Source organism: Mollisia scopiformis (assembly GCF_001500285.1).
Source record: "Mollisia scopiformis unplaced genomic scaffold LY89scaffold_6, whole genome shotgun sequence".
Taxonomy (NCBI): domain Eukaryota; kingdom Fungi; phylum Ascomycota; class Leotiomycetes; order Helotiales; family Mollisiaceae; genus Mollisia; species Mollisia scopiformis.
The window spans coordinates 643,967-657,947 of record NW_017263586.1 but is presented as its reverse complement, the minus strand read 5'-3'; the positions used below and the strand labels follow the sequence as shown (position 1 = coordinate 657,947).

The window sequence follows — 13,981 nt, the reverse complement described above, 5'->3', positions numbered from 1 at the left end:
CACACCTGCATGTGGCGTACAATCTAAACTTCATTGATCCAGACGAAACCGGGCGTTGAAAACCCTCGGTGAGAGCTGATCACATCATCTCATACGCGTCGCTCAGCATGACTGGCTAATGTTGGGAAAAGACCTGACCAAAGCCAAGTCTCACACTTTACATGCCCTGAATCTTTTATCCAGTGCTGAAGGATTTCCGTGTCGTGTGAAGAGAGCTGCGGGGTCGTCTCATGCACAGTCCTGAAAATTGGCCGTACCCCGGCTTTCGGGCTTCACGTCGATTAAAAGCAAGCACATCTTGAGCACAGCCCAGAGGGGAAAGGACCAAATGCTTCTACATGTGACTTTGACCGCGCTGGAGTGGGTACAGGATTGAGGCGCAGGTTGAGGCTATGCTGAGTCTTAGAGTCTGTCTTCAGCAGATATGTTAACCATGAGCCCAGCTCGGGATCTTAAACAATCATTCATCTTGAATGCAGATTTATTGCTCGCTGCGGAAAGCATTGAATCTCAAGTGCAAGCTCAGTAGCAGTCAAACAACACGTCCAAGATGGCGCCGCGGCGGTTATCCTCCCACCATCGTGGCCGGCATACCTCACACGCTGCTTTTATGCCCCCCTTTGCATAGTCCGTGTCCTTATCGAGCTTGACGACAAGCAATGGCTGTCGACCACCCACTCCTTGAACATCCGCGAAGAGGTTCCAAGTCAGCAGCTATCACCAGATCTTCCATTCCGTCTTGACGCAGCGTCCAGATTGCTCGCCAATCAACCTCCCTGTTAACATCTGTCAACCTTGGAGAATGCCTAGTCCCGATAATGCCCTTTCGGCTGATTGACGAACCAGCGACAACAAACCGCGAGGCAAACGAGGCAAATGTCCTAAGACGTTCTTGCTAGGGTTCTATCACGAGAAACAGTTGATATCCATACGTTGGGCATGATAGATTGCTGGGAAACAGTGTACAACCCCACGACCGATTACGCAGGTAGCTGCAGCGAGGTGAGATGGATGTGATGTTAGGGAGTGGCTTGAGGAATGGATACCTTTGATTGGAGAGGAGCTCAAGTTCGCACGCAATTGCGAACCTTTGCGAAGATGGCGTATGCAGATATCTTTATGAGATGGTGGCATCGCCAGAGTGCTTTTGCAAGCAGGACTGAGTTTACTTTGACAGCTGGAAACTGTTGATTATCCTATTCCGTTCAAAACATGAAAACTCAAGGACACAAATCTATAGGAAGGGCAATCAGTCTTGATCGCTTCTCTGCTAGTTTGGTGAGGAGAAAAAGGTCAACTGCAGACATGTCGTCCATGCAAGCGGGCCATACCGAAGGAGGTCTGCGAGATAATCCTAGGTATGCTACTCCCACATTCTGGAGTTAGGACGTAGTTAACATGTCTGCTTAGCATTCGTACCACCACTCATAGAACGTCCCATACGGAATTTCTCAATTGGGTTACCTACAGTAGAGATCTTTCTCCCGACACCACCGACGACCAACGCCGAACCTGTCCTGTCTGCGAGAAGGCTTTTAGAGATCGCCGCAGTATGCTTCAACATATTCCAACCTGTTCCAAGCTGGTGAATGGATTCTACAGGTGCATTTATTGCAATGAAAGGGAAAAGATTGGACGTTATCATATGAATGGATGCATCGAAGTACATGTCTACCAAAATTGGTTGAAACGTATACTATCATTCAGAAGTTCAAAGATCCTGGTCGATGCTTCGGAATCGAATACATTGGAAGCCGTGGAAACGGAGGTGACTCGAGCACCCTGGGAACGAGTTGAACTTCCATCTGAGAGTTTGATTGAGCTGGATTCAACAAGGTGTGTGCTCGAATTGGACTCGACTGAAGCGCGTTCTTCAACGGCAGAACTGGACGGTGACGGCCCTACTTTCGGATCCGATTACCGATTAGATGCATGGGGTCCTGTTCATGATATGCCCCCTTGGCAAGGAGACTTCACTCCAGAGTACGCACTCAATATCTATGGTGGATGGGGTCCTATCCACGAAATGCCCTCTTGGCAACCACAGGAACTTGCTGGTGACGGCTACGACATGTCTGACGTTCAACAAAACTCATCAGACTTGCATGAAAATTGCCGGGCTGGTTGCGATCCCGCGTCCCCGTCATCTGGTGGCGTGAATCAAACAAGACCGGATTATGACCACCCAATTATCGTCAATGAAAGCGTTATCGAGCATTCGAATGAAGCTATTTCCGCGCGATCTGAAGTTCTCAAACCATCATTGAAACTAGATACGAGTAATTTTGCCAGACAGTCACAATACCATCCTCAGGAGGAGAGCTACTTGCCGTTTTGCGTTGATGGTACTGTCCAGCATGCGGAAGAAAATTTCCATTCTGATCCAAGAGTTCAGTCCGAGAGTAGCATATCGTACACTGAGTTTCCCTCACCACCCACTTCACCAATTCAACAACATGAACATGATACTCCTGTATCTCCCATTGAGTATAGCCCGAGGTCATCTTCGGCATCAAGCTGTTCTCGATTCTCTTCGCTATCATCCTTGTTGATGGACGATAGTTCCGTCTCTAGCTTTTCTTCTAGTGATGTGATCTTCAAGCACGACAGTTCTGATATACGGGTCTTTGAGGACAGAGAGATGTGTTTCGAGCCGGAAGATATGGACTCTTTTGCAACACCTCCCGATGGACAGCTGTCAACCTCGTATGATCATGGAGAGACCATGTATTCCGAAACAGAGACGTCGACTTCAATGTTGTTGCCCCTGCTATCGGCGGCTCAAGATACTACAGTTTATGGCTTTGATCTCGATTCCACTCACATGAGCGTTCAAGCAGATACCACGACAATTGAGTGCTTCAATACATCATTCGATAGCATCGAGCTTGATCGAATCATGAACGAACTTACAGAAACTTCCGCAAGACTGTCTCCAGACATACCGGAAACGGAACTGGCTAGAACAAATATGTTCGATGTTGGGATTTTCGATACAATATTTCCCCAGGATACCATACTGACTGACTCCGTATCGTCATCGGAGTCTTCTCCTGCTACTGACAATCGACAATCATCTACACCGCCATCCATCGAGTCGTTGTCACCAGAGGATGATCATGGGCAATCTCCTAGGTCTGAAGGTCGCCGTTCCCTCACTAGATCTCCGGCCTTTCGAGCAGTATACAAATGCACTTACGGAGCTTGTTCATTTGAACCTACAGGCAAAAAGGCATACCACAAAAGGACACTTCAGCGGCATCAAGAGAAATGCTTCTACTCTCCTCTGCCACGGGAGAAGAAACCATGCAAATGTACTTTCCCTGGGTGTAACAAGGGATTCAGCCGCTCGGATGGCTTGAATGCGCATCGCAAGACGACAGGTCACGGCGTCAAAATCGAGTTGCAAGTCATGGAAGGCAATGATGACACGCGGGAGGCAATAGGATTCCTCTAAGATTGTTGGGAATGCGGCTTGCGGCTAGACGGCGCAAGTGTTGAGAGTCTTGATGACTCGCGAATCTTTCTGGCAGGCCAATGAACTGGTGCTCGCAACTCGCGGTGGACCGCAGTCGCTGGAGCATCAGGACCATTCGTGGTCGAGCACTGAAGAATGCTGGGACTTTCTGTTTCGCTCTTAGTATTTTTGTTTTTTCCTCTCTTTTTCATCGCAGTGCGACTAATAATATTGTTCGTAATGTCTACACACAGTCAGAACTCTAATTCACACCTTCAAATACGACTCTTCGCATTCTCGTTTTTATCCCTTCTAATCAGCAAGTATGAAACAAGAATCCTTTGACCGATCAAAGCAAGCACAGATACCCAACGTGCCAGGCAGCAGTCCACAAACCTATTTTTGGGACTGGCCTCTCCAGCAGCCATTTCGGGACTTGAGGCTCAACTAAATACTGCTGCTTTAAACGGCATCGAAAGATTCGGTTACTATTCTTAGCTTCTTGGAAGCCCAGTGGCCGCCCTACTCGGACTCTGCCGATTGGCTTATGCATCTGAGTGGGGTCATATTTTCGGGACTCACTCAAGATTTTTGTCTTGGGCGGATGGTCCAGCGGCCCTACCCTTCAGGCGATCCGTGCTCGGGACTTGATCAAAGTCAAGTGAGATTCTATTGTGTTGTCGCATGTTGATTCGCCATAATTCGGGACTCGAGATTGTGTTTGCTGAAGCAGGTATGCTCGTTTAGATACCGGTACCAGTGACGATTGTCCTTGCTACTGTCATATAAGTACTTAGCACGCTTCTCTGTCGGTAGGTACTTGCATCTCGATCTGCCCATCCTAAATACTACTCGGTCTTGTCTACAAAATTCTTCTAGTCCTTAAATCCAAGTGGGCCAGAGCATCTCAAGTCCCCGCTTCGAACGTCTGGCTCCACCTTTCTCCTCACCCCAGACTTCAGCGTCCGCTTCAAGATGTCCGCTGCGCCACCTCCGCAACAATCACAGCCTTACCAGAACGGACATCACTACACACCACTTACGAAAGAGAACCTCAGGCAATTGCCTCATCCACCTTACTCGAATCAAGAGACCTATTCAAAGGTCGATCAGAATTTTGAGAAGGTACCGCTTGGGTTGGAGACGCGCAGAGTTGATGGAATCGCGACGCTTCGAGCTTGGGACCAACGTTGGGCTACGGCCGGGAGGGCTTAATGTGGTTGTTGAGAGGTGGAGAGGTGTTTGGGATGTCGATTATTTTGATCACAGGCTTAGAATGGAAGTAGATGTTTTATGGAAGGGGCGTATGTGGGTCATGGAAGAAGGAGATCAGAGAAATAATGATAATAACAACAATTTTGACATCATAACGTCCTTGCGAGGTGGTGCCACGAAACTCATTGCGTTGTGATGCGGACTTGAATTTTGGCAAGTGCTGCGGGAGCCTTCTCTAGTGGAGAAAGATCTTCCAAAGAAGAGACCCTACTCACAAGTGTCCTATGCTATGTAACATTCCCATCTAGTCTGCTATCTCTAGAAAATGGGGTTCTGTAGACGCGTCGGATATTGCAATTGAAGCTCTATTGATGCTGTGGTGCACAAGTCAGCTTTCTTCAATTAAGAATTCCGCTGTGGATCAACGGATTTTGTGTGAAGAATAGTTAAAGATTGAGATGCTGTCTCCATTCCCAAGCCCCAGCTGCGCTGTCAGACGTAGCTTAGAAGTCATCCAATTTCTTGCATCGGAGTGCACCATGTGACCGAGATAGGGCGAGAGCCTCAATTCCCCTCAATACATTCTTCGAGGGCTTATAAGTGATTATAACAGGGCCGCAATTCGCATGATATCTACAAGAGCGCATCCTAAATTATGGGATTTCCGTCCCTTAACCTAGCATCCCCTCCGTAATACCCTCAGCCTCGTCTCTACTACCGTATCCCATTCACCTTCACCAACCCAACTAAGCTAACTCGCACTAACCCTAAGCGAGGAAAGGGTCTATATAGAATTAAATAAGCAGATTTTGTGTTGGAGTCCGGTAAGACTTTAAAGTTCCTCGAGTCCCAAAAACGTATTAAATTACGTTAGCTCTCTGGCCCCCTTCGGTTGTGGGAAAACCCAACAGGTCGGCCGGAAAGAGTTTTGCTACTTAGGTCCTTGGTTCTTTTGTTTTCATCGATGATTGAAATTTTCTGGTTTTTATACCTTTTCTTTTGTGGGTTGCGCAAGTATGGTTTTTTGGCTACATACGTATGTTTTTGAATAAGCGAGGCGGGAAAGGTGGAAAGGTGAACGCATTGCCTCTCTTGCTTGACTGTATCTCCTATTCCAGTTTTATCTCTGTAATCTTCATGTAATCCTGTGCCTCGGTATTAAATCAATCGAAGATCTCATCCTTGACACCATGGTCAGCTCACAAGCTTCGGGCCATCCATTAACTTGAACAAAAAGTTTAATACTTCAACAGCTTTTCCATCACCTGCCGCCAGAGATAATTATATCGATGTAACCTCAAGCCTAAACCTGACTTTTCTCTCTGTTTCGAAGCTTTTTGTGCAACGTCACTCTTCTTCTATCAATTCGAGGGGAGAGCCTCGGCTGTTAAGCGAGGGCGAGGTCCAAATTCAGGCTGGCTATGATTTGACACAGTTGGACCAGCGCTTGGTTAGACGAGAATGAGTACAGAATTGGCTTTGTTTGATAGAGAGCAGCCTCCTTCGCCGATAGGACGTGCTTCCGAGATCTTGTTTCTTTGACCCCCCTTCTCGCTTAGGATTGAACGAGGACTGTTTGGCAGAAATTGATTATTGATTTTTCGCTTGCAATTCCATACAAGACTTGATTCTTGTCATGTTCTCTAATATCTTACTGCTCAGCAATTTCCCGACATATATGTGTGGTATGTGACTCGGCGTTGCTGTTGGCGCGAGCAGCGCAAGCAACGCAAACAGCGCTAATTGCGCGAATCACGTGGATCGCACTTGAAAGTTGAAGTCGAGTCTAACATACCTACCTGGTCCTCATGAACTTTCCCTGCAAAGTGAACATGAAATGGAGATTGACAACCGCCAGGATTTAATAAAAAGTTTGAGTATTGAAGATGAGATGAGTGGCAATGCTGCCCGAGTCCGGTTTACCTCAAGATGGGAAATGAAAATCTCTAGGCACTCAAAAGTATTCTAATCCTTGTTTAAGTTGAAACTTCGGCTCGGCGTCACATCTTCATTCAAGGTTGGAGCGAGCTTCTTACTATAGTATGAAAACATGATGCTGCGGAAGAAGTTCCTATTCATATATCGTTGCATAGGGAGTGCAAGTGCTCTCAGTGAGAAAAGCTTCACTGTTTCAAGATACAATACAATCTCAAGCTAGCAGGTTATCATGAGTGAGTCAATCGTGACACTCTCCTTGAGACAGTGTCCAAAAAAAGTGAAGCGCCTCGGAGAACGAAAAGGCCTCAGCACGCGATAGATTGTGGACAGCAAACATAAATACTTGACATGTGTGCTGGCAATTCCATCAAATCTCGAACAAGAGAAGATAGAATGACCAGATATAAATTTGTTTTTGGATAGGTTCTGGACTCTCTTATCCCCGAATTTTGTTTTGGTGTACTAATGATTTGTCATATTACTAGAAGTGCACAACATGAGATAAGCTGACAACAACAATGATAGTTGATAGCTTAGACCCTCTAAAGAAGCTTTCATTGGAAGATTCTTTTGTGGACAAGAGCAGTGCATCTCTTAGCAATAGAAACTGAGTTAGCAACAAAGGCAACCTCTGCACCTCACTTGCGCAGACTTTGCTGTCTTCCCCTGCCCTAAAATTTACTAATAATAAAGACTAAGAGCCCGTAACTCACTCCACAAGTAAGATTGGAGTTCGTCAGTGTTGTCACGATAATACAGTGTGATGTGAAGAAGACGACTTCTTTTATACCAAACGACGCATAATCTAGGCGCCTGAATTGCCGCCTGACTTTCAAAGCAGGAGAACTTCTGTTGAATTCTGGACGCCTGAATTGCCGCCTAATTCCAAAGCAAGAAAAGTTCTCTTGTTAGAACGCCTGAATTGTGGCCTAACTTTCAAAGCAAGAGAGGTTCTCTTGATTTTTGGGCGCCTGAATCGACGCCTAATTGTCAAAGCAGAGGACTTCACTTGAATTTACCCGCCTGAATGGTCACTTAATTATCAAAGCAAGAGAACTTCTCCTGGAATTTAGCGCCTGAATTGCCGCCTAACTTTCGAAGCAAAAGAAGTTTCTTGATTGCTAAGCGCCTGAATTGACGCCTAATTGTCAAAGCAGAGGAATTCTGCAAATTCTACCCGCCTGAATTGTCGCCTGATCTTCAAAGTGGCGTGAGGCCTCGGATATATATTACCCGCCAAGTTCAGGTCCGTAACTCTTCTCATCAAATCAACGAGACGGAGATGTCGACTGGTCATGGAAGGCACGAGCTATGTAACAAGATCAACCCGGCTTAGTAGAGGTATGTCTGTATGCTAGTACCCTCATGCTTTTGATTTCCAGTCAAATCTAGGGTTTGTTTAATTGTGTATCATATGTGGACAAGTTGTTGACATTCGTCCGGCAACGTGCCACATTGGCAACACTGATTTAATTGACGACAAAAATTCGCAAATAAATAATATCTCCAGATCTTGATTTCTTAACAATTTCATAACCTACCAATCCTAGGTCTACATATAGAAAGAGCCAACACAGTTTAGTAACCAACGCTCTGGGGGCCTCGAGCCCAACATCCCTAGCTGTTTTATACAATATTCCTTTGAAGGTTTGATCGTTGCAAAGAAAACTTGATGGAGTAAGGGAGCGATATTCTACAAGACTATTCTACTCCAGAGGCTGGTTATAGAGAAGAGTGAATTTCTGGATCAACAATTCACAGAAGTCTGCAAAAATAAGTGAGGTGTTAAGCGTGAATATATAAATCATATATCTCAAACTATGATTGTCAAGAATCAAAACCTGAATCTTGAAATGGCATGTGGAATTCTTGACTCACAAAAGTCGTATGAATGAATGAAGCGCCGTGCGTGAATATAAGCCGTGAATTTCAGATCCGACTTGCAAGTGAATCAAGTCATTTTTTTTTCAGCAGAGACATTGAAGTGTGTATATGTTCTAGTCCATACGTGAACACTTGCTGTTTATGAACTAACCCTCCACTATTCATGAATAGCGGGGTGTCTATATATAGTACTCCTTGTTTGTCAACTAGCCTTGCTATTCACAAATTTTTAGAGTTTTTTCAACTAGCCATAACTAAACAACGCCACTAATAAACAACTCGAGAATAAGGCCCTAGTCTCAGCACCTTCAACACTTCAGCACTCCAGTACTTCAGCACTTTAGCACCTCAGCACTTTAGCACCTCAGCACTCCAGCACCTCAGCACTCCAGCACCTCAGCACTCCAGCACCTCAGCACCTCAGCACCTCAGTATTCTAAGACTTTTGCACTAGATGAGGTGCAGGAAGTGCTGAGGTGCTGAGGTGCCAGAGGTGCCAGAAGTGCTAGAAGTGCTAGAAGTGCTAGAAGTGCTGAAATGTTAAAGTGCTAAAGTGCCGAAGTACTAAAGTGCTAGAGTGCTAAAATGCTGAAAATGCTGAGACTAGGGCTTTATTCCCGAGTTGTTTATTAATAGCGCTGTTTAACTATGGCTAATTAAAAAAGCTTTGAAAATTTATGAATGGCAAAGCTAGTTGATAAACAGGGGATGCCATACATAAACACCTCGCTATTCATAAATAGCACATGCCATTCGTGAATAGCGGGGGGGCCGTTTATAAACAGCAATTGTTAGCGTATAGACTAGAACATATATATACTCCTCCTTTCAAAAATACTAAACTTCAAATTCCACAGCTATGGCCCCACTTGCTCTCGTTAATTCCTAGGAAGTGACTTAGTGTATTAGAATGAAAGAGCGCTTTCATTGTAAAGACATCCAGTCTGGCTTTGTTCTTTGTGGCTTTGATATTGAGGCGATTACCTGAATTCCTATGAATAGTGAGAATTAATAAAGTATCGACAATGAAAATTTTGTTGACGATTCCTCTGATCATATAGCATACTATATAGAATTGTCGTGGCACAAAGAAACGTGAAATATTAATAAGCTCAAAGATACGGACTCCACACATCTGATCGGGTAGTGGTGACCGCTGCACTTCTGCAAAGCTTTTCTTTATGGCGGGAGTTTGTTTATATTATCATGCTCACAAAATCTGTGAACACTTACTATGCGTATTGGAAAGGTGAATGAACCACCTACTTCACGCACTGTTTTCATTTTTGACTCACCTCAAATCGAAACAACGCTAGTTCTTCTGATCGTGGATGTTGAATCATATACCTCATACGCGATTCTGACATTGTATCAAAGCCATGAATAACTGAGAGTGATTCTTTATCAGCCATCTCCATTATAATCGCTGTGAGGACAAGAAGTCGGTGAAGAGCCTGCTCGTGGATGGCCTTGCAAAAGTGCTCCGTTTCTCCTTTCTGCTTAACACATGGTGGGGGCCGCAGATAGGGTCCAAAGAATGAACTGCATTTCAGGTCGTCATAGATTTCGACAGCGTCCCTGATCCCTTGGGTCATTACCCGCTCGCCGGTCGGCTTGTAACCAAGAGTTGGGTTGCTTTTGCAATCAATGAACTTGTTCTTCTCCGACTGTGGTAGGCTGAAAGTGGAAGTAGCAAGAGAGAACTGTTGAGCTATATCATCTTGGCTTAGACCAAAATTGATGATATAGAAACAGCCAAGGTTGTGAATAGCGTGTTTCAGCTGCAAGGCGAGCTTGTTCTTCCCGCCAGATTTATCAAAAAGAGAGAAATCGAGTATCCTCATCTCCATCCAGTCCAAATCTGCAGTCGTCTCCGGAAGGCTCTGATACTCTCCACATTGAATAATGGGCTGGTCCTCTGCCTTCATTTGTCGTCGCTTTCGGCCGATGTGCAAAGATATTCTGGTAGTCAACTTTTCGTGAAAGTACAGATTTGTTTAGCAATGATCAGAGGGGAGATTCTTACAATCTCTCTTGAAGAATGACTCTACAATGACCGGAATGAGCCTGGAACTCACTTCGGAGCAAACGAGGCTGAGTCTCGGCTACACGCTGTTTGATGCTTTTGCGCCCCCTTTTTTTCATAACGAGACACTAGGTGAGGGGATCAGTGATCATCCAACGTAACACCATCCTCATTCAGACCCCATACCAGCTCAAATATTGCTTTCTTATCAATCCAATCAAATATTGATTCACCGGCCACAACGAGCGAATGGCATATGCACAAAGGTTTGAGGATGAGCTGTCACTCTCCCATGAGTCCAGCGTGGCATGACTTGCTTTTGAGGTCAAAGATAAGCTGGATGGTTAAAACTGAACAGTCTGAAATCAAGTCGTCAATAAGTCACAAACTGCGGAGTATCAATGTTGAAATATTCAAGGGCGCAGAATTGTAATTTTATTTCCTCACGCGGTCCTACAAAACAACTGATAAAGCTATCCATAACTCATCGCACACACGTAACTGAATGCACCCTCTGCAAACCAAGCTTACCCAACATGCGCATTCGCACGCTGGCCGAGAAGGCGAATATTAATTCCAAGAACAATAGGGCTGTCTGCCGTGTGGGTGACATCCATGAATGCCTTCCACGGCTGGGTACGCCTACCATCTTTCTCCGTGATAGTCAAAGTTAATGGATTGGCCTTGTCGGTCTGTCTTGTTGGACTGGTATGGCGGGTCCGAGGCATTGCGTTGAAGTGGTTGCCAGCGCTGTCATGGTGTTGTTGCAATAAGTCTTGATGGATTGCCATATCAGCACAGTTCTGAACTCAAATCATGTCTCGATATCGCAGTCACTGGATTAAAAAGCGTTAGACTTACAATTTTAATGCTTGGTCTTGGTTATCTTTCGAAATGTAAGATGGAGCAAAGTGGGGTTTACCTGAAATATACCTTTGCATATACGATATCGCCTAAGCAGACCTCGAATTGGGCAAATTTTTTGATAGCCGCACTTCATCTATTCACTTTAATAATCGTTCTTTCCCGCACCTATTTTTCTCCAATAGACTTGATGTCTGTGGCTTGTACGACCTCCTCTGGAAGTTCTTATTGCGTTTACTTATGGGTGTGGCAGCATATGAGGTTGGAGCACCTACATATTCAGCATACACCGCATATGCGAGAGCTCTTGTGACCTTCTCTCATGTCTTTGTCAGCGTGGGTGGATCCTCGTACATACTCAAGATGCAGCTTCTTCCTATTCTAGCGCAGATTATCAAAAGAAGAGAGGGGCTCTGGATGTTTCTTGCGAGCACGGCGTAGTGGAAGTTGTGCAGGCGGCTCATTTGCTTTTGGGACCGACAGACCAACGATTTATGTTGACTTCGACCTACAGCCATAGAGGTGAGATATATTGATACCACACGAGAACAATTTATGTCATTCGGCTACGAGAGATACTGTGGATGCCGGATTATATCTTCTTTGGAGCGAGCTACAGAGCTAATTACGTTTAAGTCTGAAATATAAAAAATATGCCGATCAGAGGAGAGATGTTCCCACATAGACAAATCTGATTTTGATCTGTTATGGGCAAGTTTGATGCGTCCGCTTGAATCTATAATTGCGACCACATCAAATAACGAACCTCAATGCTCTCTCGAAGTTTAGCTGACGAATCTTCCACCGGCAATTTTAACGAGCAAGGTGGTACGTTCGCTGTCAAAAATAAAGTTAATCAGTTTACGGGAAACTTGATCTGGCTTGGCTTACCAGTTAGGCTGTCCGGGTCAGCAGAGTCCAACACCACAATTGCAGTGACTTCGTCCATAGTCTGATTGCTCAACCAAAACCACTTTGAGCTTTATGTCTAAGATACATAGACTCTTCAATCCATGCTGTTTGAATCTCTTCTACCTCCTCCCAGTCCGAGGTTTGGACGGAACGTCGGTCACAGAAGGCGAGGGGTTGATTTTCAACAACTGGTTCCAAGGGACGCCATAAGCTAGACCGTTTGCCAGTAATGTCCCTTCGAACGAAGTATGGAAAAGGTTAAGAACCTACTTGATGACCCTCAGGCGATATCTAACTTCGACAATATCAGCTTTCTCCTCCTCGGTGAGGAGATAGGAAAGTGATTTCTTGATCCCGTTAGGGGATCCACCTGTTTATATGGTCCGCGAATCAGCCAAAGGAGAAGGAGAAGACACATTATTGATACCAGCGTGGACTTGATGAGCGACATCGATAGTAATTGTCCTAGCATCCAAATCTTCGGGCACCGTGTAGATCTTCGGGACCTTGTTGATTGGGCTGTTCCGTGATCGTCGGTCCTGCTGATTTAGTTTGAACCTGATGATACACTTATATTCGACGGATGTTGGCAATTACAATCAGGAAGGAATTTGTAATTACTCGCCAGTCATATGAAATAGCTTTTTCGGCATCAAACGACTTACATAGGAAATCTGCCATGAGATCCAGATAGCCTAGGATTGACTGACGTTGCTCGGGACTCGAATTGGCGGCATCGGATCCACTAATCTCGAACTGACGAGGAAATTTCTGAAACAAGAATTCGAAGCCTTGTTCTTCGATACTGAAAGTATCCAGCCCATCAGCTCGAGCGTCGATTATCGGTATGTTGTGGTACAATTCGAATTTGACGTTTGTCTTTGGCAAGCCAGCGGGTATCTTATCATCAAGCCAAACCTCATAATGGCGGACTGTTTTGTACAGTGGATCTTCTTTAAGAAAGTTCAATGAGACTTGGAGGTTGTTGGCAGAGGCTAAGTTGGTAATTTTTGGATATATTCCGAGCTGCGTTTGCAAAGGTGGTAGGCAGACATCTGGAAAGAGCCGATATTTTGTTTCGCCGGCATTCCTAATGAGTTTTCCTGCTTTGAAGGCTTCAACCCCAAGCCGCCCCAAGCACTTTTCTGTCATGCCCACCTGACAGCCAGTACAGCCGCATAGCCTGATAGGCCAAATATGGTGGGTCGATTTCATACATCTGGATTTGTTCAATCTTCTGACTGGTTGCTAACGACAGACCCTCGCAGGCAGTATACCAAATTGGGACAAATTGGGACGTAACAATGCAAAGACTGCTAGAAATTTGCTTTTCAAACATGTGTCATTGATTCTTGGTTATACCAGCATTACTCGTTAGTTGCTCAGCCATCCATTTGCTCCACGACCCTAGCCAATCAGGGGCCAATAGCGCCTGTGCGGCAGAGTGAAAATGAAGGCATTCAACCATATCGCAAGATTGTCCATTGTGTCAGACCAAAGCTTCAAAATGCCACCCCCGCGCCAGGAAAGACCGGGTTTCTTGAGACTGAAATCCTGCAGCCAATAGCCGTCATCAACATCACTCCAGCACAAAAACAATGATGCGCCCCGTTCCATCGCTGCCTTTGCCTTGTGATGGGATTGATAGCGTCGTTTGTGCCTAGCTACTCCTTTCACAGTGCACG

At 45.3% G+C, this 13,981-nt stretch overlaps 4 protein-coding genes across 4 annotated transcripts; 2 read left to right on the top strand and 2 right to left on the bottom strand.

Moving 5' to 3' along the window:
* Nucleotides 1-1,212: 1,212 nt before the first annotated feature.
* On the top strand, nucleotides 1,213-3,457 carry LY89DRAFT_666131 (uncharacterized protein; the record flags this gene model as incomplete). Its single annotated transcript, XM_018212885.1, has 2 exons — nucleotides 1,213-1,358; nucleotides 1,411-3,457. 2 exons carry the CDS (start codon nucleotides 1,213-1,215, stop codon nucleotides 3,455-3,457), a joined length of 2,193 nt encoding a protein of 730 aa, XP_018074815.1.
* Nucleotides 3,458-4,077: 620 nt separating this feature from the next.
* LY89DRAFT_682190 (uncharacterized protein) lies at nucleotides 4,078-4,785 on the top strand. Its single transcript, XM_018214455.1, has one exon. It carries the CDS (start codon nucleotides 4,433-4,435, stop codon nucleotides 4,670-4,672), a length of 240 nt encoding a protein of 79 aa, XP_018074814.1. The 5' UTR covers nucleotides 4,078-4,432; the 3' UTR covers nucleotides 4,673-4,785.
* A 4,762-nt stretch (nucleotides 4,786-9,547) lies between these two features.
* On the bottom strand, nucleotides 9,548-10,422 carry LY89DRAFT_666130 (uncharacterized protein; the record flags this gene model as incomplete). The annotated part of the gene is made up of 2 exons (XM_018212884.1): nucleotides 9,548-9,559; nucleotides 9,790-10,422. 2 exons carry the CDS (start codon nucleotides 10,420-10,422, stop codon nucleotides 9,548-9,550), a joined length of 645 nt encoding a protein of 214 aa, XP_018074813.1.
* A 1,622-nt stretch (nucleotides 10,423-12,044) lies between these two features.
* On the bottom strand, nucleotides 12,045-13,448 carry LY89DRAFT_666129 (uncharacterized protein; the record flags this gene model as incomplete). The annotated part of the gene is made up of 6 exons (XM_018212883.1): nucleotides 12,045-12,086; nucleotides 12,151-12,221; nucleotides 12,276-12,357; nucleotides 12,420-12,507; nucleotides 12,567-12,666; nucleotides 12,962-13,448. The coding sequence occupies 6 exons, from the start codon at nucleotides 13,446-13,448 to the stop codon at nucleotides 12,045-12,047; spliced, it is 870 nt and encodes a 289-aa protein (XP_018074812.1).
* Between the last annotated feature and the right edge of the window lie 533 nt (nucleotides 13,449-13,981).

Excerpts from the sequence above, each read along its gene's own strand:
- LY89DRAFT_682190 (XM_018214455.1), top strand. The coding sequence starts at position 4,433 with ATGTCCGCTGCGCCACCTCCGCAACAATCACAGCCTTACCAGAACGGA.